A 23,811-nucleotide genomic window follows, 5' to 3' on the forward strand; every position below is an offset into this window, starting at 1 on the left:
ACTAAAGCCATAAACTTAGCCATCCAGATGGTGGGAAATCTTATTGCTGTACCAGGAATCACACAATCCATCCCAGCAAGTCACTTTAATTCCAGCCTAATCCTAGTTCTATTTTTTTCCTCATATGTTAAGTGAATTTCCACAAATGTTTTCTCCTATGTCAGGTTTTCATTTTCCAGGTTTTATCTAACAGCTGTAGCTGTGTTGACTAGAGTCCTTGTGACCTCACAGAATCCTAAATCCCCCTGAGTCTTCTCCACTCCTGAATGAACAGTCCCAGCTCTATCAAGCTTCTCCTCACTGAAAAGATGCTCTAGCCCCTTGATCATCTTTGCATCCCTTCCTGGGCCCACTCCAGGAAGCTCATGTCTATTTTTGATCGGGAGCCCAGTACTGAACCCAGCACCTATGGGTCCAGTAGCATTACACTCTGCTGGCAGTACCCTTCCCAAGGCAACCCTTTGTGCCAGGATGTCATTGGCTGCCTTTGCTGCAAGGACACATCTTTGGCTCATGGTCAGCTTTGCCATACTGGAAAAAAAAAAAAAATAAACCCAACAAAAGAAAAAAAAAAGAAACCCCAAACCACAACAAAATTGACCTGCTACAAGGTCAAGAATACTACCTTGTATTGAGAAGAGCTGAACCTTGTCATTTTAGGAATGTAAAACATAAGTATGTCCATTCATAATTTATACTATTACATGGGTAAAATGATGACAATAGCTTCTTTAAATTATAGCTCACCATAAGTTGAATATTGGTGACCTGAAGCAATATCCTCCAAGTTCTTCCTTGTCATTGTTCAGGAGTAAAGCATAAACTTTCAGAGGCACTTAGTGCATCATAGTAGACCTGGGCTTTCTGTAGTCTTTGTTTTGGGTGCCACTGGGATTTGGGTATCTAAAAACATTCATTAGGAACATTTACGTGTCCACTGAAACAGAACTATATAAAAAATTTCTGTTCTACATATCCTACATATTCGTGCTATACTCTTCTGAAAATTTAACTCTTCTTACTTCCCGTCACACCACTTCTGTTTCACCTGCTCTAACAGCACAATCCTGGATGCTTAACCAGATGTTTATACCACCTTCTTTCTTGACTTTTCATCCCCACTGGCTGAGAAATCTCAAAGAGAGCTTCGAGCAGCTAATAAAAGCTTGGAATACCTTCCTTAACAGATTTTCTTATGATTATCATTTTAGCACTTTTGAAAATTTCATGTCCATATAATGACCAGCTTTTAAATAACAGTGCTTCCTCCCCTCCTACCACCTTACCCTATTTCACTTTGTTTAGTCAAAAGCTACTCAGACTCATATTTTTTTTCTGCTTTTCAAATCTGCTGTAATTTCCAGTGGTTGCCCTACACCTAATTCTGAATTCAGGGAGCAGGGGGACAAAACCAAAACCAAACCTGTTTAAGACAGAGAGAGCCCACCTGGAATTCAAAACATAGGGATACTCCCTCTGCCACCAACTGCTTGAATAACCTTGGGGAAGCCATTTATGCGCAACTATAAAGGCAAGCAGGTATTTTATTCCCACTGGAACCAGTCTGAGCTTTACTATCTCTGTTCTCTATCAGTAAAGCATGGAAAATAGAACATCCCTACATCAGAGGGTGCTAGGAGGATAAAAGCATTAAAGGCTGTGAGCTATTCTGATCCACAGTAATGGGGCCATATAGCTGCCTTAGAAAGATCAATCTAAATATAAGTGTGGCTTTGAAGACAAGGGAGTAAAAAGAAACAGCATTCAAGTAGCCAACAGACATTTGTTGAATTCATTCTCACAGTATCCAACAGCAATAGGAACATATTATTATCCTGTAGTTTGTTGTCATTTTTGCTTCACAGATACAGAGACAAGACACAAAAGGACCCACCCAAAGCTCATCAGTATCAATGGGGGTTTTTCCATGGTCTTTAGTGAGTACTGGATTCAGTCTCCAAGTGGGTCATACAGTTTATGGCAAAGCCTCAGTGAAATCTTAACCAGAGTCCCAGTTCATTTACTTTAAGTACTCCTTGCAGAGATCATACTGCTGTGTTTAACTACATGAGCTCTATTGGCAATCTGACCTGTGAAGCTTGCTCTGCTTTGAAGAAGGGATTGAACTGCATGACCTTCAGAGGTGTCTTTCAACTTAAAATATTCAACTTAAATTATTTCAACTTAATTTATCTCAGAGACATATTTGCATATGTTTAGGTCTTGTATAGGAGAAGCTGCTATCCCAATGAAAAATTTAACTTCTTTGTTTTGGGGTTGACCTTAAGGAATCTTTGAAAACTTTCTACAGTGCCCCAGCATGTCTAAATCTTTCACCAGTATAGTCCCTGGAAAAATAATCACTGATGCAGATAAGTGAACCTCTTTGTCTGCATATTTGATTCTGAGCAATTTAATATATTAACTGTGTAGTGATACCAGAGTAAAAGGGTTGTGTTGAAAGGATCAAGAGGATCCTGAAGAAAAAGATTGAAAAGATTTCTTTAGCACCTATTAATGTTGACCTAATTTATTTGTGTCTTCAAAGTGATGAATTAGCAGACTTCTTTACACAGGCAACGTAAAGAACTGTGTAGTCTAGCACATGATCATGATATCTTTCATCTTTAAAAGCCTGAGCTAAACATGCAAATTTTAGTAAGCTTTCCATTGAATCATTCAGCTTTGATATAAAGTGTATGTAGAAGAACCTTTACATAGAAAATAATTTATTAAAATCATTATGTAGGTGCAGTAACATTCTTATGATTTCTACTATAGCTTTTCTTATTAAAAGTTCACAAGAAGAAAATAGAATCTGTACACGGAAGAAATCACAGAGCAATTAATCCAAGAGTGGTATTATACTGGGGAGATGATAATGGGATAAGTAAGTCAGAAAAACTAAGTTGATGTTTAGTCTGACATACAAAAGTATCCTTAAAGAAGAATCTTCTTCTTCTAGAGACTTTCCATGCAAAAAGATTTACTTTTTTTTTTGGTGGAAAGTAATTCAGTTTTTTAAGCTCTCAAGGTCACAGTTTGCTTGAGAAATTTAAAGTCACAGTCTCAAAATATCATGCTCTAGCATTTTAAATAACATAGCAATGGCTGCAGGAGATATTGGCTGGAATCATGTGGTCACTGCAAGGATCTTTTTCTTTACTGGAGACTCTTCTTGCCCTAAATACTTAAATACCCCAGAAAATAATCTCTGGAGTGCATTATAGGTCATGCAAAACAAAAGTCATTGTTTTCTCTTTGTAGCTTAGTAAAAAATTAAGGAAAAAGAAAATTACTACTTACTATAAAAAAGAGAGGCATTTAGGACCAAGATGGCAGCATTCAAAACAAGCAGTCTGGATGCCCTAGGCATTTCAAACAATCCAAGTTCTAAGCCAGTAATACCATCATGTATCTTATCAAAAAAAGACCAAATCCTCCAGCAGTATCATTTACCTTATGATGATAACACCATGCTTAAACAACTGTTGTTTGGGGTTTTTTTTATGATAATACTGTCTAAATACACATCCAAGGTCATCTACTTCTATCCAAAATATTTTTTTAGCGTGAATTCTTGCTACTTGAGTTGATTTTAGCTGTCTGTGTATAAGAAAAGCATGTATTCTTTTCCACATTATTGGTCCATCTTCTTGTATAGTTTCTTCTTTTTTATAGATAATATTTTGAGACCATGCAAAATCACATAGGGCTAGCTGCATTGTGACAGATTAGGATTCAAGTGTCAAAAACTGTGACATCTAACAAATTTCACATTGAAACTCCAAATAGTGTTTCATTTTCAATGACAAACTGTCTTTAAGAAAACATACTAAATATGTGTCTGAAATTATCTCAGCTAAGCCAAGCCTAATGAAAGAAAAATTCTCAGATGCTCCACTTGGCAAGAAATATTCAATTGCCAGCAAGCAAATCCTGGCATGCTCTGCTCATTCTTGGAAAAGCTTGAGAAAAAATACCTTTACTTTACTCTGGCTGTCCCTTATTTTTCAGAAGTGTCTTGGAGGTGCATTTAATGCATGGAACCTATTTTGCATTCAGACTTGTCCTTTTCTATAAGCAAGAGCTAAACTGATTGAGCTCAATGGTCCTAACCAGCAAAATTTTCTGTTGTTCACGCTGCTGCCTTTGTGGCAAGCTCACACCAGGAAATGAGACTCTTCCAAAGATGCTTTTTTGTGGATTCGAGTCTAATCCAATATATGCTTTCCTCCCTTTCTAAATTAATGATGAGTATCAGCAGTGTTTACTGAGGTTTTTGAATTACACAGCATCCTATTTTTTAAGGTAACTACACAGTCCCTGTTAGTCAACTCTTCTGAGATAGGTGCAGTGTGGAAACTATAAGTCTTTCACTTCAGAGTCACAGGCTGAAATCCAGTGAGAATGTCCAAGAAATAATCTTCCAGTGATGTTCAGCACCTTAGCAAAAGGAGGTGATCTCCCAAAACTTATCTATTTCTCAGGTTTCATTTTTAAGAACAATTTCAGCATGCAGAGTAAATTACCCTTTGTGCATCTACTAATGATTCATTTAGATTGATTAATTAAGGCACGGACATTTAAAACAGGCAATGTCTGCTCTGACTGATGTTAAAAATAATTTTCTATTAAGGAAATCCACAGTGGGACTTCCTGAATGTAAGTGAGCACACAGGTAAACTTTGGGCTCAGATTTAAATTTCTGAGTTACTTATTTAGCTGTGACATTACAGAGAGCTTCCAGGGAGCAGCTAGAAGATCCAGCAAGAAGCCAGACCAACTTATGCACAACTCAGCAGACAAAGCTTAAAAATTACTTCCTAAAAACATGGGTAAACTGAAGTTGTGGTGAATTAACATTTAAATTACTCAAAAGTCAAAAAAAGATTGTCTTCTTACCCCCTACATGTAAAAATCATCCAGAGTAACTCCATCTCCAGAACTGAGAACAGAAACACAATGCTAAAGTGTCAGAAGATCAAACCATCAGCAGCAATTCAGTGTGATTTTCCAGGCCAAACACATGGAAAGGCTGACAGTGTAACCAGGTCAGATGAAGGCCACTGATGTTTCATATGACCTTGCTTCAACACCAACCTTGGAATTTCACTGAGTTGCTTCTTTTACTGATCTCCAAGTCATGTAGTGAAAATATCTTTTGGGAAAAGATTTTGTCGTGATTTAAAGACTTCTAGTGACAGAGTGGCCCTTAGTAAGCCTTTCACAAAAATAACCATGTCATAACCACAGAATTAAATTATCTACTCAAAAATTCAGAGGGCAGCACAAGTCATCCACATGATAATTGTGTAGGGCTCTTGTTGAGAACAGTGAAAGCCCCACTTTCTGAAAGACATAAGGCATGCACTTAAAGCATATAATGAAGCAAGCTGTACTGTGCATGTTGGAGATTTTTACCAGTGGCCTCTGAGATGGGTTTTGGTTTGTTCTTTGATTTATATTTTTTTCCTTCAAATTTCAGATCCTTTCAGCAACAAATCTAGTTCTCATTCATGCAAAGCTTACTTGAACAAAAGGCTCCTGGAGTTGGCTCTTAATTTGACATTTTAAAAAAGCCTTCAAAATACTGTATTTTAGACTTTTCAAACTACTGTACCATGAAAAAGGAATTCATTATTTCTTTGGCTTTACCTTTTGTACACTGGGGCAGAACAGAACAATTTAGATTGCCTGATGTCTAAAAGATACCAACAAATCCACCTTTTGTGTCAGAACTAAGAAAACAGGAAAGGCTGAGAGCAGGAATGTTTACAAAGGGTTTTATAAATTCAACAAAGATGGCAAATACTCTAAATCAGTCTCTTAGTTATATATGTCTTCTTGCAGAAACTTGGAAATAATTCTTTGTCTATTTTATACACCCCTGCCAAAATCTCATTAAAAACCTGAATGCAGCCAATCCTACACATGTTGAGAAGAGCAAATGTGAACCTCTGAAAAGCTGCCTTTTTTCCAGTCAAAAAGTTTAACCATTTCCTTTTCCATCTCTCTTTTTTGTAGTTACTCACAACCCAGAGGCTGTCCTTATGACAGCTCTGCAGTCTGAGCATCTCTCTTGTAAGACCCCTCACAGTGTACCTTGCTTTGCTGAGAAGCAAACTCTTCCACATTATCTTTCCATGAAAACATTCAAACAGAATGTTTCTTACTAATTCCTTCTGACTGCATGACATAATAGTCACAGATCTTGTCACAATAGTGTTTGATTTGGGCTAGTTTTGATATTTCTCTCTATTTTCTTTTACATAAAAGAAGTTTGTCATTCATGTAGCAATGTCAATTATAGATAAGGTCTACTTTTTTCCTAAATCTTTCTGGATGAGAGCTCGTAAAATCACTCTATTTGAATGATAGTGGAAAAATTGGACCTTATTTTGAAGTTTATGATCTTACTCATTCAAGCTTTGAAGATAAACTTGAGAAGCTGAGGATCCTTATTTTCCACTGTCATTGGAAATATTTCCAAGGCTTTCAATGCTAGAAGGTTTTGTTTTTTTTCATTAGCAGGTAATTTTTAAGATTTTTAATAAGTTTTGATACTATATATGTGTGTATTTGTGGTTTTTTTCTTGTTTGATTCACCTAGATATAAGGCACATCATGTTACAAACCTCTGAGCAATATGAATTTCAATTTCTGGAAAGTAAATAAATGAGAGCTTGGAGGAAAGAAAAGATGCCTTCACTACCCTTCACTGACTTTCCCAAACAATCTTTGATATTAAAACTTTTGGAACTAAATAAAAAACACCTTTGAATTGGCTTTCTCTTTGTGAAATGTAAATGAAAACAGACCAACAGATAGACTAATTGTGTTTTATCATCTTCAGGCTGGAAAAGAGCATGCAGGTATTAGTTTTGATTTTTATTTAGATAAATAGAGGTATGGTTTTGCTTTTTATTTTATTAGTGGAATGGGGCTAGCAGAGGGAGAGCCTAACTCATAACCCTGCTTCCTAGGAACCCTGATTATAAGAATGTAGTAACATGATTAGGTGCATCAGGAAAGCAAGATGACTCTTTGAAGAATGGTGGAAGCCTGTATTAGCAAGCCATTCAATATTAGGCCACATGAAGCATTGTATAACAGACAATAGAGAGCAGGCTTTTTCATTAAAAGAGTGGAGGAGATAGAATATCTTGAAGATATGATCCATATTTGTGAAACTGATATTAATAGATGCAAAAAACGAGTTAAAAGAGCATGATTACCAGGATCCTGTGCTATTTAGTGTTGCTGTTTTTACTGTTTAGTATTGTTCTTGCTGTGGTTAGCAGCTATGATGTGTTAGATATTGTCCAGACAGTAAAGAAGCATAATCCAGATTTTTGTGTCTGAGCCAACTTGATTCACTGTAAATAGCATTATAGAGAAAGTTCTGGTAATGGGAACCTCCTGGGTCAGGCCAGAGAGAACTTGAAGGCTGCCTGAGTAGTTGACATTGGAAGAGAAGTAAAAAGGGGTAGATAAGTGATTTTTTTTTTATGCTTTCCTAAAAGAGAGAATTCCCAGTGTGTTTTTCTTTTGTACTGCAGATAGTTTGTCACTGGACCCTGAAGTCTCAAAGGCAAATGTCTATGGTTTCACTGGCTGCCTGTCCTCTGTTCAGTACAACCACATTGCTCCCCTGAAAGCTGCCTTACGCCATCCCAGTATTGCTCCCGTGACCATCAAAGGCTCCTTGACTGAATCCAGCTGTGCATCCATAATGGAAGCTGATGTGAACACAGTAACCACGATATATTCCTCATCAGGTATGTCTTGCTAAGAAGCGAATGGGGAATTTAAAGAATGCTGTTGAGTGAGGTTTCTTTCCTTTCTGCTGTCATGCAACTGTGATAATATAAATATTGAAACTGGGAAAATGCCTTTTCTCTCAGAATTAGGAGTGTTGAGGATGGGTGTTAGGATTAGCTAAGGCCCCTTTAAAAGTAATTTTACTAAAACAAAGTTCCTAGATTGTCTAAAATATGCCTAGAATGTACAAGTTCCCAAACCGTAGTGAAAACAGCATTCTAAATATGGTTATGCACCTGATTTGCCATTTCTGTCCACTACAGATAGATCTAGTTTTGCAGCTCTCAAACAAGAATATAAATGTTACAAATTCCATATCCCACATGTGATGAAGCAATAGGAGTCATACAACAAACAAGCTGAATTTGTTCCCACCCTAGCAGACACAAGAACTCCTTGTACAAAGCCCTCAATGCATGTGTGTGACTTCCATTGAATGTTTGTACTTTATTCTCTCAGGCTAAAGAGAAGCAGCACTACTTGAGCATTGCCAGTAAGATGATCCCAGTAGTTGGTATATCTTTTGCAGCCCTGAAACTGTCCTCTGGGAATCTTAAGTATTTTGCATATGTGAATTTGTATGCAGGGAAGGAAACTCAGAGCAGCTGGAAGTGTTGTCACCAAATCAGGGGCAATCAAGTTACTGCTTTAGTCACCAGTGGATGTGGGAGAATTCCTAATGACTATAAAGGGGTAAAAATTAAGGGCTGTTTTTTGCCCCTTGACCTATGAAACCACTTTCTCTTTTCTGATAATAAAACTGCTTTAGATCATAATATGATTCCTCTGACATTTGTACTTCCATCAAATCCCTGTTTCCTGCAGCTTCTGCCTAAGTTATTCAGTAGAAAACAAATGATGCTATTAGCATTCTGCATAGGAAAAAAGGCTCCTGATTACTCTGCAGAGTGGCTGCAGTGCGTGTGTGTGCTTCTCCCCACCTGCAACTTTCTTCTCAACACCCAGAGTTGTTAAAGATATCTGCTCTGACTCACAGAAGAAATGTGTCTTGTAAATAACGAATGGGCAATGATACTGAAAACAGGAACTTTTTGCCCTGAGGTCTGTCACCTCAATGATCTAATTTTTCTGAGGAGTTTAGAAAGCAGTAAAACCTGCGGCTCAGAACTGCAGGACAGAACACAGCAGAGTGTAGCAAATTTGGACTTAAATATTTAAAGCTTACAATCAGAAGCACTTTTTTGTGAAGGTTAAGCACGGTTACATCAGAAATGCAGAATTATTATAAAAGCTCATCCCTGTCTTTGCCACTTCGTGCTTTAAAATAATTTCCTCTCAATATGATGAATTGACTGACACTGTTGCCTCACTGTTCACAGTGGATTTGATTAAAGACTGAATAAGATCTTTAGAACAAGTTAGTTCTGAAGACTTCATGTCTTTATATGCTATATTAACAGTACTGAGCGGTAGATTCTTGTTAAAAAAATTCCAATTTGTAGCAAATTATACTTTGTATAGATGTACTTGAGAATTGCATTTATACATGGGAAGGAAACATTTTAAGAAATAAAAAGACAGAGTTAAGTATTAACTTTCAAATTTACTGCTCATATCTCAATTCATCAGTTCCCAATTTCTCATTATTGAGTGTCTGAGAAGCAAAATAGACCTTCAAAGCTGACTGTACATGTCTGTGTCAATTTTCTAATGTACAGATACAACAAAAAAGCCCTCTAGGAAATCTCTCTTTAAATGTGTGAAGAAAGCTCTCTATATTTGTAACTTGAAAACAATTGAAGTTTTTCCTTCAGAGAGGAATGCATGTTGTCTTAAAGAAAGTTTCCTAGCAGATGGATATGGAATAAAATCCATTGACTCATGGCACAGTTATCTGTACACACTCTTTCTGATTAGGAAACACGAAATGAAAGGTGACTTACTGTGTTTTGGTATTTAAAAAAGACCTGCAAACAACCTTCTTCCTTGCTGAGGTTTTGGTATTCTGAACTCTGTACTGATGGCATAGTTATAATAGACTTTTACTATGTTGGTTTTTGGGTTTTTTTTTAATATTAAAATGCTATAAATGCCAGAGCAGATTCAGCTGCGGGAATGGTGGAGTTTTGAGCAGTCTGTCTACTCCAGCTGAAGAGCAGGTCTTCATGCATTTAAAGAAAAAAAATGCCAAAAAAAAAATTCATAAGTCAGAAACTACATAGAAAAAATTTCTTCTGAAAGACAGCTTAAACAGTGCATGTCCCTGTCTCAGTGTGCTAGCTGTGCTGGACCTGGTATTTCCAAACAAGTAGAAACTGGACAAGGATGTGCCAGGAGAGCTTTGACTGTAGCACCTTTGAGATGGTGGAGTTCAGAAACCTGAGAGGAAGTTAAAAAATCAGACAGCATGATTGCAACCCCAGAATTCAGGAGAACAACCTTCGACCTGGTCACAGACCTGCTTAGAAAAAACCCATGTGATACAGCCCTGGTGAGTAGAAGAGCTCAGGAGGGATGGTTCAAGGATCACCTCCTCCAAGATTAAGAATGGTCCATCCCACTGAGCAGGAAATCTAGCAAAAGCAGCAGGAGGCCTAGAGAGGTTGTGACATCTTCATCCTTGGATATAATCAAAACCCAAATGGATACACCCCTGAGAAACTTGCTGTGTTGAACCTTGATTTCAGAATGGGTTTGGACTGGATGATTTCCAGAGGGGTGATTCACACTGTAATGTCATCAATTTTATCTAAAAGGACAAGAATGTGCTGTTACAGTCTCATACGAGACACAGTATTGCTTTTCCTTGGCTTCAGAGCTTGTGTTCCCACTGGGTATGGTTCTCCTGTCACATGCCATCTGCTCTGCTGTAAAAAACCCCCTCATCTCATCGTATCCTGTTTTTATTTCTCAGGCAAAACATAATTCTTAAGGCCTGTGTCTGTTGGCCTCCATTCTGAAACTGATCTCCAACATTTGTTCTGATTTCCTCAATGCTTAAATTCTGGTATCAGCCACCCCAAAAAAATAATAGCTCTTTAATAGCATTAAATGTCAGATCTTACATAATCTTTTAGGCATGAATGACATTTTATATGATTTTAAAGGTAGAAATTTGATTTCATGTATTTTTCATAATAGTGAATAGTCTTTCAGGACTCTATTTGACTAATGCCATGCACCAGATACCAGATGGAGATTTTTCACTAGTACAAGAGGACCAATGCTCAATAAATAACTATTTTTTATCATAACTGAGTTCACTGGCACCAGCTGAGAGCAGGTGAAAGTTAAATCACCTTGAGTCTAAAATAATGGCTACTCCTCTCTTCTAGTTCGTGGAAAAAAAATAGGCTAACCACACTGTCCATCTTTGACAGCCATCTTAAATTATAAAGTGCTGGGGAGGAAAGGGAGTGTGACTAAATGAAAAGAGCCTAAATTATAGTTTTAATAACTCTGAGATACTGAAATGTAAAGGTTAACCTACCCATGATGTACAAAGTTATGAGCAACCTTGATCTAATTTTTAATTTGTTCCTAATTTGATCCTAGTCTCAAAACCTTGAGATTAGGCTAAATAACATCCAGGTTTTCCAGACTTACCTTTTCTATGATGTTATCTGTATCTATGTGTAAAACAACAATTTTTATTCCCAGTCTAGTCCCACAAATGTAGTAAATGAGATAAAGCATTGTCATGACTATTTGTTTCTTAGCAACATCACTATAAGCACCCAAGCTCCAAGCAAGGGGGCTATTGTAAATAGGTCTCAACCTGAGTATCCAAATCTGTCACTGTCAATTACTGTTCATGTTGATAATGGATCAACTGGAGGTGTTCAGTTGGCTCCTGAAGTCCCTTTTGTGCCTGTAGCTGAGTCAATGAACTGAAGACAGGGGGAACCCTGACTTTTCAGTATGGATGTGTGTCATGTTTTAAGTCCAGTCAGTAATTCAGAACTACGTAGTCGCTCGCTCACTCCCCCCCTTCGTCCCCCTGCTCCCAGAGGGATGGGTAGGAGAATCAAAAGAATGTAACTCCCACAGGCTGAGATAAGAACAGTCCTGTAACTAAGGCATAACACAAAACCACTACTGTTACCACCAGTAATAATAATGTTAAGGGAAATAACAAGGGAGGAGAATACAACCGCTCACCACCCGCCAACCGATATCCAGCCCTATCCAAGCAGTGATCTAGCCCTTCCAGGTAACTGCCCCCAGTTTATATAGTGGGTATGATGTGCTATGGTATGGAATACCTCTTTGGTTAGTCTGGATCAGGTGTCCTGTCTCTACTTACTCTCGGCTTCCCCTCCTCCCTGGCAGAGCATGAGACTTAGAAAGTCCTTGGTCAGACTAAACATTACTGAGCAACAACTGAAAACATCAGTGTTATCAGCGCTGTTCCCAGGAGAGAAGTCAAAAACACAGCACTGCACCAGCTATTGAGAAGGAGAAAAATGACTGCTACTGCTGAACCTAGGACAATGAGTTTGTTGTAAAACCCTTGCAAGCCTAAAACTAGCAGTAGAGTTGCATCGTTTAAAACATTAGAGCCTCTTTGAAGTTGGTGCCTTCTGCACATCTTTGGGGCTGGTATCAGTGATATAGTGCTCCCTTTTAGAACCTAAATAGCCCAAAGCTACTATTACTACAAACTCAGCACCTCCTGATACACAAATATAATATTGTTGCTTATTTCAATTAAAAAAACATCTTCTTGAATAATGAGATACCAAAATATGGCTGCATCAGCTACTAAGGCAAGAATGTTCAATTACCATAAACTTTGCAACACCAAGTTTCTCAGTTAGGCTTCCACGTCTTGCTTCAGAAAGATCAGTTTGGCAAAGCAGTGTAATATACTGCAATGACAGTCATCTATAACTCCCATATACATTCTCTGTATGATAGCTTGGAGGCTTGTAAAGGAGAGAAGCACAGATAGGAGTCTCATCAAAGGAGGATAGGCTGAAAGGGAAAAAAAAATGAAGGTTCAGAAAAGCTGGATTCAGGTAGCAATAGCAAACAGCATTTTTTAAAACATACGGGACATTGCCATAACTCTATTAACTTCAGGGAGGGCTTGACATCTCAGGGCTGGATCTGGATTTGAAATGGTCAGAATGTAGACTGTTTGGCCCAGTGTTTCAACAGTAGTCATTTATAGATAAGGTACAAGATAGCTCCAACATCAAGGAGCTTTTAATATAGGAATTAATTTCTGAGCCCTCTCTGTTTTGAATCCAATTTGACCACTGCATTTCTGCAATGGAAAGAAAAACATCACTTCCAAGAAGTTGTCCCTGTCAGAGACTGCTTCTCTGCTTTATGGAATTAAATTCAACACATCTTCATCTACAAACATAGGTCAGGTCTAAATCTGTCTGCTGTCCAGTCTTCCTTTCCTTTTGCTTCTTTCTGATATTGTTTCTTAGGTTAAAAGAAAATAAAAATAGAAAAATAGAAAAAGCTCTGACTGAGGAAAGCTCCCAGTGGGCTATTTCATTCAAATGTCTCTCTGATTTTTCTACTGATAAACTGAAACAACACTTTCAGATTTTAGTGTGAGCCTTTCTGCTTCCTTTTAAATACACCTTTAGCAGAATTTGTTCTTCAAGATGACAAAGAAAGTTGTTCTGCAATCTCACTTCATTTTTCACAGAGCTTTCTGGTTTTGTTCTGCAACCCCCCAAATCATATCTTTTGAAAACAGATCAGAATCCATGAGGGTAATGGATGCTTCTATCTAAGCCACAGAGAAAATTAATATAATTGATACAGAAAATAAGTCCTGTTTTGTTTAACCAACTGCAGATCCCTTTGGGAAGACAGATGAAAGAGAGCCTCTCACCAATGCAGTCAGAAGCGATTCAGCTGTGATTGGAGGTAACTTCCCTTTTAAAATGACAATTCAAAAATAATTCAACTCAAGGTTTTTGTAGTCTCTTTCAGGTCTAGTAGTTGGTGTGTTTATTAGCACAAATCTATATTAAGATAGGCACCTGTGTTATGGATAAAGCCAAAGGTGGCAGTACGTGATGTTGGACGTCACCCAAAAGAAAATAATTATGGATTGTCAAGAGCATGAGCCTTCTAAAATATAACCATATAGTCAGTCTATCTGCCTGCTTTAGCAGGGGATTTGGACAAGATGACCTCCAGAGCTCCCTTGCAATTTCAACTAATCTCTCATTCCATGTAAGTCTGTAACCTAAAACCCAACTGATTAGTAATTGTTCTACACACTACTCTGATGAGAGTATCAATACAAGTATTCAAATTCACATTCCTGTATTTCTTGAGCTCTCTTTTTTCCAAACTGGCAGTGTAGTGGAACTTGCTAGGTTATATAGAAGCATTTATTTGCTACAGAAAACTGTCTTCATAGCTTCATGTATGGTTTTCATTTTCCTTGAACAACCTGCAAGGCAATTTATCTCTGTTTATTTTATAGGATGCGCCTTAGGCATCTGCCTTTAATAATATCTAGAAGCTATAAACCAAAGTACAAGACTTATGCAAGGTTTCCAGAAATAACAAAAGAAAATATGACAGATCAGAAATTTGAAGGAGCATATAGATCTGTTTTTTTTAAAAAAAAAAAAAAACAAACACAGTGACCCAACTTGCTTCCTGTGAAAGCAGAATATGTCTGAAATTAGAAGTCCATTGCATCAGTGCTTGCTGCTTTAAGTCTTACTTAAGATGACAAAATAGAAATAAAAGCTACCAGGGAGTATGGGATAGAGACAGAATATTATCTACAGACTCACATCAGCGATTGAGTATATCCACTATCTGTTGTGCATTGCTAATATATTTTTGAGGTCCCTGGGAGTTTTGTTTTGGTTTTAATTTTCACTCTATCCTTCCTTTTTTACCCTGTCCAGGTGTAATAGCAGTCGTGATATTCATCATCTTTTGCATCATTGCCATCATGAGCAGATTTCTCTATCAGCACAAACAAGCACATCGAAGTAGCCAAGCAAAGGAGAAGGAATACCCAGAAAACCTCGAGAGCTCTTTTAAAGCTGACATTGATTTGCAGAACACAGTGAGCGAGTGCAAACGAGAATATTTCATCTGATGGACAATGCAATTTCTTCTTACTTTTACTCTCCTAACCTTCCTTCCTTTATTTCTTACTTTCTTTTTATAATTCTTGTGGGTTTTTTTTTGAACATTCATTTTTTGCTAACTCCTTTTTCATTTGGAAAAGACCGCCCTGCACAGGAAACACTGACAACACAGTGCCTCATTCTGCACAAGAACCTGGCAGTCATAGTTTACTCCTGCAGCTCAAGAGACCTGTTAACTCACCCTACACAAAGTAAGATCCACATGCACATCTGGTTTCTGCTGTGGGTTCCTGGTTGTTTCAAAGTCCCTTCATTTATTTCTGTTTTTCTCTATAGACATTTAATTCATCACTTTTATACTAGAGCTGGACTATGTAAGGTAGAGATAAACTAGCTAAACACACAGCTCTGCAGATCCTTGCACAGGATAGAGGGAAAGAATGAGTCCAAACCACCTGATTTATTTTACAGGCTTATTTACAACAGTCATAAAGAACTGGCCAAATTCTCAAATTATATGATTTGATACATATATCTATTGATTTCAATGACGTTACATTAATTTATACCAGTTGAGAAGCTGGTATGAGCTAAGGAAAAATAAAACCATCCTCATTAAGCTCCTTCCCACAACCTCCTGTCCTTTTACTGTAACTTTTAGGCTTATCAGTACTTTTTCAACAATATGTATCAACAATAAATGTCACTCCCATGCACTTCTTTCACCTGCATCTCGTAAGGCTGGCTATGTAGACCCAACATACTCTAGTGTAACTCTAGCTGAAGCATGAGTAGTAGCTCAAATCTCCAAGGGTTTTAGAAAGCTGCTAGGATTTAGGTGCTCTATATTTGTCTGAAATGTTAAAAATGAAGCATATATCTATTCATGCCATATGGAGGATTATCACATGCTGAGGTTAAATACTGTTGCCACTGTGGCAAAGAATTACATAGACAAGAAAAAAGCAAAAATAGTTTAATCTTAAACATGAGTCACATGTTCTGCCAGTTCTAAAAAAGAAAATAAATAAAATCTAACTACTTAACTTCCCCTCAAAACTACCTGAAAGATTGATTGGTATTTCATATTTGTAGAAATTTGAGTATCTTCTCCATAGCTAAATAAAGAGAGGTCTGATGTCACATTTAAAAAGGTTAATATTTAATCAACCCTGTTTACAAGGAAGAACATTAGGGAAACAAGTTTAAAAAGATCCCAAATACTCTATGTTGAACTAATCTTTTCTTCTCTTTTTCTAAAGTCTTCTGTCCTTTCCTGATTGGGAACAATAGTGAAGACTCAAATCCTGCCCATTTCACTTGTGCTGCATGGTTTCTGTGTGAGGCTAAAAATCCCTTCTTTTCAGTCACAAGCATCCTAAGGGATTTTTCACAGCCTGCTTGTGTCTGTATGGCACATTTCTTTCTCAGGGCTTCTGAAGAGTATGTAGAATTTGATGTTAAACTTGAAAGTTTCTGAAAGGAGTTCATCCAATGGCCAAGACAAAAAAGAAAAAACAAAATATTTCTCTCAATAGTCTTAATAAGAATTAATTCAAGACAATTATTTGCGCATCTGAATCTATTTCTTTGCCCCTTACACCCTTCTGAAGTCACCCTGGGGTTTCCACATGGCAACCCTTTTTACATGGATTAAAATCAGAGAAGCACAATATGAGGTACCTACAGCAAACCAGGGATGAGGTTTCAGATGCAACAGGTGCTATTTTTCCAGGCAGTGCATCTCAAAGGTAGCTGGTTATTTTTTTGATGGGAGGAGGGCACAGACAAGGAGGAATAAATAAATGGAAGTTTGGATATGATGATTCTTCACTTCTCTTGGAAGGCATTATGAGAAGAGGCATCTGATGAAGAGAATGCAATCTTGGAATGGCAATTGTTCTCATGTGAAGACGAATATGTGAGGCCAGCCCCATAACCAGAACTCTTAATTAAGCAATTTTATAAAACCATATATATCAAAATTAGTATTGGAGCCATTCTTCCTAGACAGTGGTTAACAGCAGCTCTTTTATCTCATGATGGCTGTTGGCATGATACTTAGCTACTTGAGAGTGTTTTTGCATGATGTAGTGTTTAACGATGGACTCACTACCTGTGTTCCCTTTATGCTGCTTGATCTTTTGTGGTAAAATCCTGGCAAAGTAATTCTGTTTTCTCCTTCATTCCCTTCTTCCCCCATATAAAGTTGCTTTGTTTGGCATGGTGGGAAGGGAGGAATAAGCAAGCACACGGACTCCTCTACCCATGTTTGAGTCATCTTATCTGAAACAGCCTCTGTATGAGGCATCTCTGAAGTCCTAATGTTCTTTATTGGCTTTATGGAGAATAGAGTAAGAAGAAGGGGGAAGCCATAGCCAAACTGACAGATACAGGTTATCCTTCTGCTTTCCTACATGTTAGTTTCCAGAAATAAAATTACTACAAAGAAAGTGCAATAAAGCACAAAGTAGCTCTAGCAGGGGAGTAGCTGGAAAAGGGAGACTGAACAATAAAGCAGAATCCTTTCATTTCTCAAGTGACTAACTTTTAGCCATTTTGGGCCCAATTCTGAAAGACACTGAGCTTTCTCTAGGAGGATCAGGTTCCCATCACCAACTATAGGTATTGTGTTGCTGCAAACATTTCAGATTCAGCTCAGTGGCTCAGTCCTAGGCCAGAGAGCAGGTGTAGTGGCATGATGTGTGCAAGCTCAGACCTGGCAACAGTTTAAGTGGTCTGTTTGTCCATGTTTCCTTATGGTCATTTAATATCGCCCTGGGTGGTAAAGCTCCTTGAAAATTTAGCTACATTGTTGTGTCTCTGTAAAAAGAAAGAACTGCACATACATACATGCATGCATAAGTATACAGAAACATATGCAGTGATACCTATGGATTTAATGAGATGTGAATATGTATATGCTACAGGGCTGGACAAATGAACACATTTGTATGGACTTGCCATTTAAAATCCTGTCTTCTAAGCCAGGATGTCAATATTGTTCTTATTAAAAGGTAGCTAAAAGATACTGTATGAAGTAATCCAATGCTAATATTAACCCTAGTTGTTTTTTTTGTTCTAGATTGGTTGGGGTTTTTTTTGTTATAATGTTTTCTCCAGCAAGGGCATAATCTGGTTTATTTCAGTGCCAGTTAAAGGCAATTGAAAATATTTTTTAAAAAAAAAGCAAATTTGAAAAAAATCTACCAGCATTAAAATTGCTTTAATTTCCCACAGTTCAATTTAGACCTTTTTTCCAATCTAATATAAAAAAATTCCACTATTTTTGGTAAAATTACTTTTTAAATGGTGGGGGTCTTTCCTTTTTTTTTTTTTTTTTTCTAGCTATCATTCTAGATAACATTTTTCAGTAAACACAGGGTATAATATTTTTTACATATAAAATGTTAGGATTTATTTTACTGGAAAAGCTGAGAATATAAAAAATTTTTAAGGTATTATTTGGTTGTTTGGGTTTTCTTCTCCCAAGACAAGTGTCATAACACAAGTAAGCAGCTGGTAGAAGCCAAGTCTCTTTTTTTCTCCTGGTATTATGATAACCTCTGCAAATTATAACTGGTAGGCAGGGATTTTCAGGTTATGAAATTTTTAAGTCATTTAAATACGGAGTTAGGCACTGGAAATTCCTATTTACCAGAAGATACTTGGCCAGTAACAGCCATGCTTTTAAAGATATTTAGTCATGCAGAGTCTGAGTTTGATACCTAGAAGGACTGTCTGAGAATCCTGGTGTCTGGCTATAGAAAACAAATGAAGGCTTTCTTTCAGAAAGCCAAATTCCACTAACTTTCACTGAGGCATATGCTGCACCTGAGTGAAATCTGGACTTTCAAAGGAATTTATACTCCTGAGGATGTAGACCAACGCTCAAGTGACTAAACAAGATGAACACTTAACTGTAATTAATTTTGGTTGGGTTTCCACTTCTATCTTGCTGTGAAATGTTTTAAAATACTACAAGACATTTAAATACCTTTGGAAATTGAGTCCCATTTCTCTTTTGGAAATAAAATATTGGTCCTAAGTAAGTCACTTGTGTAATTTGCAGTAAGTATTTCATCTGTCCTTATTTACTCACTAGAGACAAGACTAAGTATTTTGAGTAAATTTTTAGCACGTACACTTCCTTTTATTTTTCTTGTTCTTGCAGTGGCACAACACTTAGGGCATATCTGCAGTGAAAATAAAGACAAACAGACAGGCTTTTTACTCATAATGGCTAAACCAGGATTCTCATGTGGATGAAGGTACCTGTGAAAAAAAGCCATTTAGGCTGATAACAAATGTTACCCGATTGTGTTCAGCCATGAAATTCCCCTGACATTTAAGTTAAAACTAATAGCCAAAAGGCAAACACGAGATGATTTCTCTCTGCTTTATTTTGACCTGACGTAGCCAGACTTAACCCATCCTATTTAGCAGTTGCTCAGTTTTTATAGCGTAAGTCAAATCCTTATTTTAATTAAATGCTTGTCTATATTAGAATATGGCTGATCACATATTTAGCACATTAGGGAGGAGCAATCAATGCATCATATAGTTTCAGAATGGTGAGGGGATATGAATCTTTTCCTAATGAAGTCGGCTATTGATTTTGCTGAACATAAGATTGAATCCTAGACCTATAAAAGCATTTGAAGCTTGCTTTTATCTGAGTCCTTTGGGTTTGTTTCATTTTGAATTTGGTTTTACAAGCTACCTATTTTACACTTGTCATCCAATCCTGTCCTGTGGTCAGTGAGGACAGGGCAAAGATGTCAGATATTCTTTAAGATAAAAATTAATCACTCCTTACAGGTGTGTTTTTCTCTCCATTGATTACAGAGCCAGGGTAGGCTCCTGGCAACAGGTTAGTTACTTCTAGTGGAATTAGCCTACATAAAGGAATTTTACACCAGTCTTGTAGCTCCAATAGACACATCTGCACAGGTCTTAAAAGAGACTTTGTTTTTATTGAGATGCCAGCTGGGATAAAGTGTGGACACCACCTTGCATCTAAAATTACACTAGCCATCTCTGCTTAGGAAATATATGCTTCTATTTATAGCCGAATACATGAAAAAAAAGCATTCATATGAGTTTGTGGCCATCCTATCAGTAACCTGTGGGGCATGGGAAAGGATAGCTCTTCTTCTAGTCTATTCCACATCCGAGATCTAAAGTCTATTCATCGCCTCAATTGGGAGCATTGGCAGATAGTATATATGTAGACAAATCTATGCAGATTCCATAATCTAAAGCTAACTCAGCCCCCTAAAATGCCTTCTGTGTGTCTTGCACCATTTGAGATGATATAAAATATCTCTGCAGCTCCAGTAAAGATGCAAGTCTCCAGTCTGCCATGTCTTGCATCCGCTGGCCCCAAGCCTTGCTTATCTGATACCTGTTGGCTTTTCAAATTCCAGTAATTGCTCATCCAGAACCCCAAAGTTTTCTCTGAGATGAATCACTGAAAAAATCCCATCTTCAGAACGAAATCAACCTTCCTTTTCTATTAGAGTTAGCCAATTGGTTGAAGTGTGTATTTCACCTCAGCTTAACAAGAGTATAACAGGAGGCAGAATCTGACCCCTTTGTGGTCCACCACCTCATACCATTGTTGTTTGTTGCCATTACCTACACAAACCTTACACTAAAGAAGACCAGTTCCAGTTATTTTTCTGCACTGTCAGCTTTTCACAGACACATGGGATTTGGGGTTTTAGCTTTATTTTTTAAAATTATTATTCAGAAAGCAACAGTTTGTAAAAGATTTGCAAAAAAAGCTAAGACCTTGCAAGGCTAAGACAAGTGCTATTTCAAAGTTTTCTTGCAGTTTTGTAATGCCTACAAGTTACATCCCTGCCAAACCAAAGGTCTTGTCTAATGTTTCGAGATTGGTGGGAGGCGTCTTGGTTGACTACAGTTAGGGCTGCGCCATGCCTGTGGGGGTTTGGGGGGCTCTCTTCACAAGTTGCTATCAAAGCTTCAAAGCATGATTTGTTCCTTTTGTTCTGCACTTTACTCCACTTCCTTTCCCAATGAAAAGTTCTCCATGTCCCCTTTCGGTGTAGGCATCCCCATATTCCATGCTCCTTTTGTACATGAAACTTCTAAAAACACTCTTCTTTTGGGTCTGAAGTAACTTTGTTTATTTTAAGTCATGCATATAGGATATTTGGATATTTCTATGTATTGTTACTTAATTTTTGTGATCTTTTGCACTAATTTACTTTGTCAAATATAAAAATTGAAAAAAAAAACAACACACTTTCTGGTGAACTGTTGTAATTTGTAAGCTCGTTGTTTATTGTTTGTAATGTATTGAGTCTACAAGCCGAGCTAAGGAACAATTAAGGCAACAGTTTGTGTTGACAGTGTCACTCCATATGTAGCTCATCTCTTTTTTCTTCTTCTCTTCTTTATTTTTGACATGTGCTGCTATCAAATTGGTGGTAGGAAGCAGAGGATCTTGTGTTACAATTCTAATTAAGATTATTCAGTCGCAGAAACCAACAATTCAAAGAAATTGCGTAATTTTCAAAGGGACACCCAAGTATTCTACTAGAAGGGAGACTGAGCTCCACCATGGAGATGTAGTGACCTGCAAGTGGTGACCTGTAAGGGGGAATGGGAACATGAACTCTGCAAACTGCAATTGTAATGACACAGTGCAAGAGGCAAAAACTCTCAGAAAGTTTATGCTGTTGGAAACCAGGAGTGATAACCATCAGGTGGGTATGAGGGTTTTAAGACTTTTTCCACAACTCATTTTTGCCATTGAGTTACTGGTTAGCCTGCCAAAACATAGCCTTAATTGTCCTGATGGCCTGTAAGGTATAAGAGATGTGTTTCAAACATGGGAGAGGATTTCAAACCTCTGGCTGATGCTAATCTGAATCTCTCCAGTTAGAATCTCCCCAATACCCAAAAAAGAATTGGGTGTGATTTCCCTCAAATAATCGTAACATTTAATGAGATGTTGGGTACAACAAGTGATCCAAAGAATGGTGTTTGCTTAGAGACTCTCCTCTTCCCATCTCTCCCTCACTTATTATGCTTGTGGAAGCTTTTTTTGAAACTACTGACTGCTGTTCGCTTTATACCATTTGCTTCTTGACATGCTGGTCATTACTCTCCTCATGGATTTCAATCCCACAACCCTCAAGAGTCTGTCTGATAGGATTTCTGCATGGGAAATTACTCACTTTTGCATGCCCTTGTAATTCTTTCTTGCATCATTTAGGCAAACCATTTTCTGATGTGTTTTGTCATTGCTGCCAATGCTGAGCAGATGTATCTATCATTAAGAAAGAAAACTGATTGCTTCTGAGGTAAAGCTTAGATACAGGCAGTCACAGCCTCACATTTCATTCATGACACAGAGGAGTATTCTGATACCCAAGCCCACTCTATGAAATTTCAGATAAGGTTAGGAGAGCGAGCAGGTACATGGTTTTTCAGGCATCCAGCCATAAAAATATTTGCTTTGTAAGTTTTGCGAATTAAATATTTTACATAGACTATTTTATTGAGAAGCTAAACACTATACTACCTGATCTGCTTTGAAACTTACTCTGTGAAAGAAACAGAGACAGCTTCAGACCTGGCTGTAATTCTGGTGAGGTCAATGTAAATACATCACAGATGAATTTAGCCTTGGATTGCCCTAGGCAAGGGCAGTGATGATCTCCTGCAAACTGGGGCTGACATATACCAATTCAAGTCAGGACCTTATAATCATCATCCCCTACTGCTGTCAACAAGAGTTGCAATCACTGCATTGTGTGTGTCTTCTAGCAGAACTGTGGGTAAAACTTGAGAATAAGTCTTATGAGGAACCACTGAGAGAACTGGGGTTGTTTACTCTGGAGAAAAGAAGGCTCACAGGGGAGCTTACTGTTCTCTACAACTACCTGAAAGAAGGATGTAGTGAGGTGGGGGTCAGTCTTTTCCCCTAAGTAGTAATCAAAAGGACAAGAGATAACGGCCTCAAGCTGGGCCAGGGGAGGTTTAGATTGGATATTGGGAAATATTTCTTCACAGAGAGAGTGCTCAGGCATTGGAACAGGCTGCCCAGAGAAGTGGTGGAATCACCGTCCCTGAAAGTGTTAAAAAACTGTGTAGATGAGGCCCTTAGTGACATGGTTTAGTGATGGACTTGGCAGTCTGGGGGTAATGGTGGTACTTGATGATCTTAAAGGTCATTTCCAACCTAGTGGATTCTATAATTGTGATTCTATAAAACAATGAACTTCAGCTCCACTCAACCCATGACATGACTTAAGTCACCTTCAGGAGTTTCTGGAAATGTGTGTAGGGGGAAGGATAGTCTGTGGAGGTGTGTTGCCAACCAACATGCGAGCCTACCCACTGATTTTGGAAGGATTTTATGGGACTTTAATGGAGTCCACCCCTGGATGGACTGTGGCAAACTGTATCCTATTTGGAAAATGAAGGTGCCCTAAAAGCAAAATCAAAAAAAAAAAAAAAAAAAAAAAGAAAATGCAAAAAGAGAAGCTTCCCAGGATGTGAAAGGTGAGATTAAACACTTGTAATAAAAAAAAAATGGCTCTGTCTACAGATGAGCCCTCTATCATTCATTTTACTTTATTCTACTCAAATTATATTAATCTCTCAGAGCACTGCTCATTTTAGTAGCAAAGAAAAAAAAAATTTTTTTCTTCTAGTGGTCTTTTTGAGGATAATGCAAGGGTCTCTCAGTTACAGTAAAAAGCAAAATGGAGATTTAGATTATTCTCCTTTCACTATCTGGTTTTCTGAAGAGAATTCCACAGAAGGTTGCCTCAGTCCAAGTCAGTTTTGTAGACAATGTAACGTGTCTTCACTGTTCGGGGATTGAAAAAATTTAGCCTTAGCTTCTTTTGTTTTCTATGGTTACTGTTGTACAGAAGAAAGACTTAAACTGTAAGTA

The 23,811-nt window shown here is 37.7% G+C and overlaps 1 protein-coding gene across 1 annotated transcript in view; it reads left to right on the forward strand.

The window, feature by feature from the left end:
* The window catches only part of CNTNAP5 (contactin associated protein family member 5), a 295,407-nt gene extending 277,504 nt beyond the window's left edge, over window positions 1-17,903 (forward strand). The window contains exons 24-26 of the mRNA XM_031053410.2: window positions 7,563-7,781; window positions 13,609-13,680; window positions 14,685-17,903. Coding sequence (XP_030909270.1) covers window positions 7,563-7,781; window positions 13,609-13,680; window positions 14,685-14,881 — 488 coding nt within the window. The 3' untranslated portion in view covers window positions 14,882-17,903. The remainder of the gene's footprint in view (window positions 1-7,562; window positions 7,782-13,608; window positions 13,681-14,684) is intronic.
* Window positions 17,904-23,811: the final 5,908 nt, after the last annotated feature.

This window comes from Melopsittacus undulatus, chromosome 4 (assembly GCF_012275295.1).
Source record: "Melopsittacus undulatus isolate bMelUnd1 chromosome 4, bMelUnd1.mat.Z, whole genome shotgun sequence".
Taxonomy (NCBI): domain Eukaryota; kingdom Metazoa; phylum Chordata; class Aves; order Psittaciformes; family Psittaculidae; genus Melopsittacus; species Melopsittacus undulatus.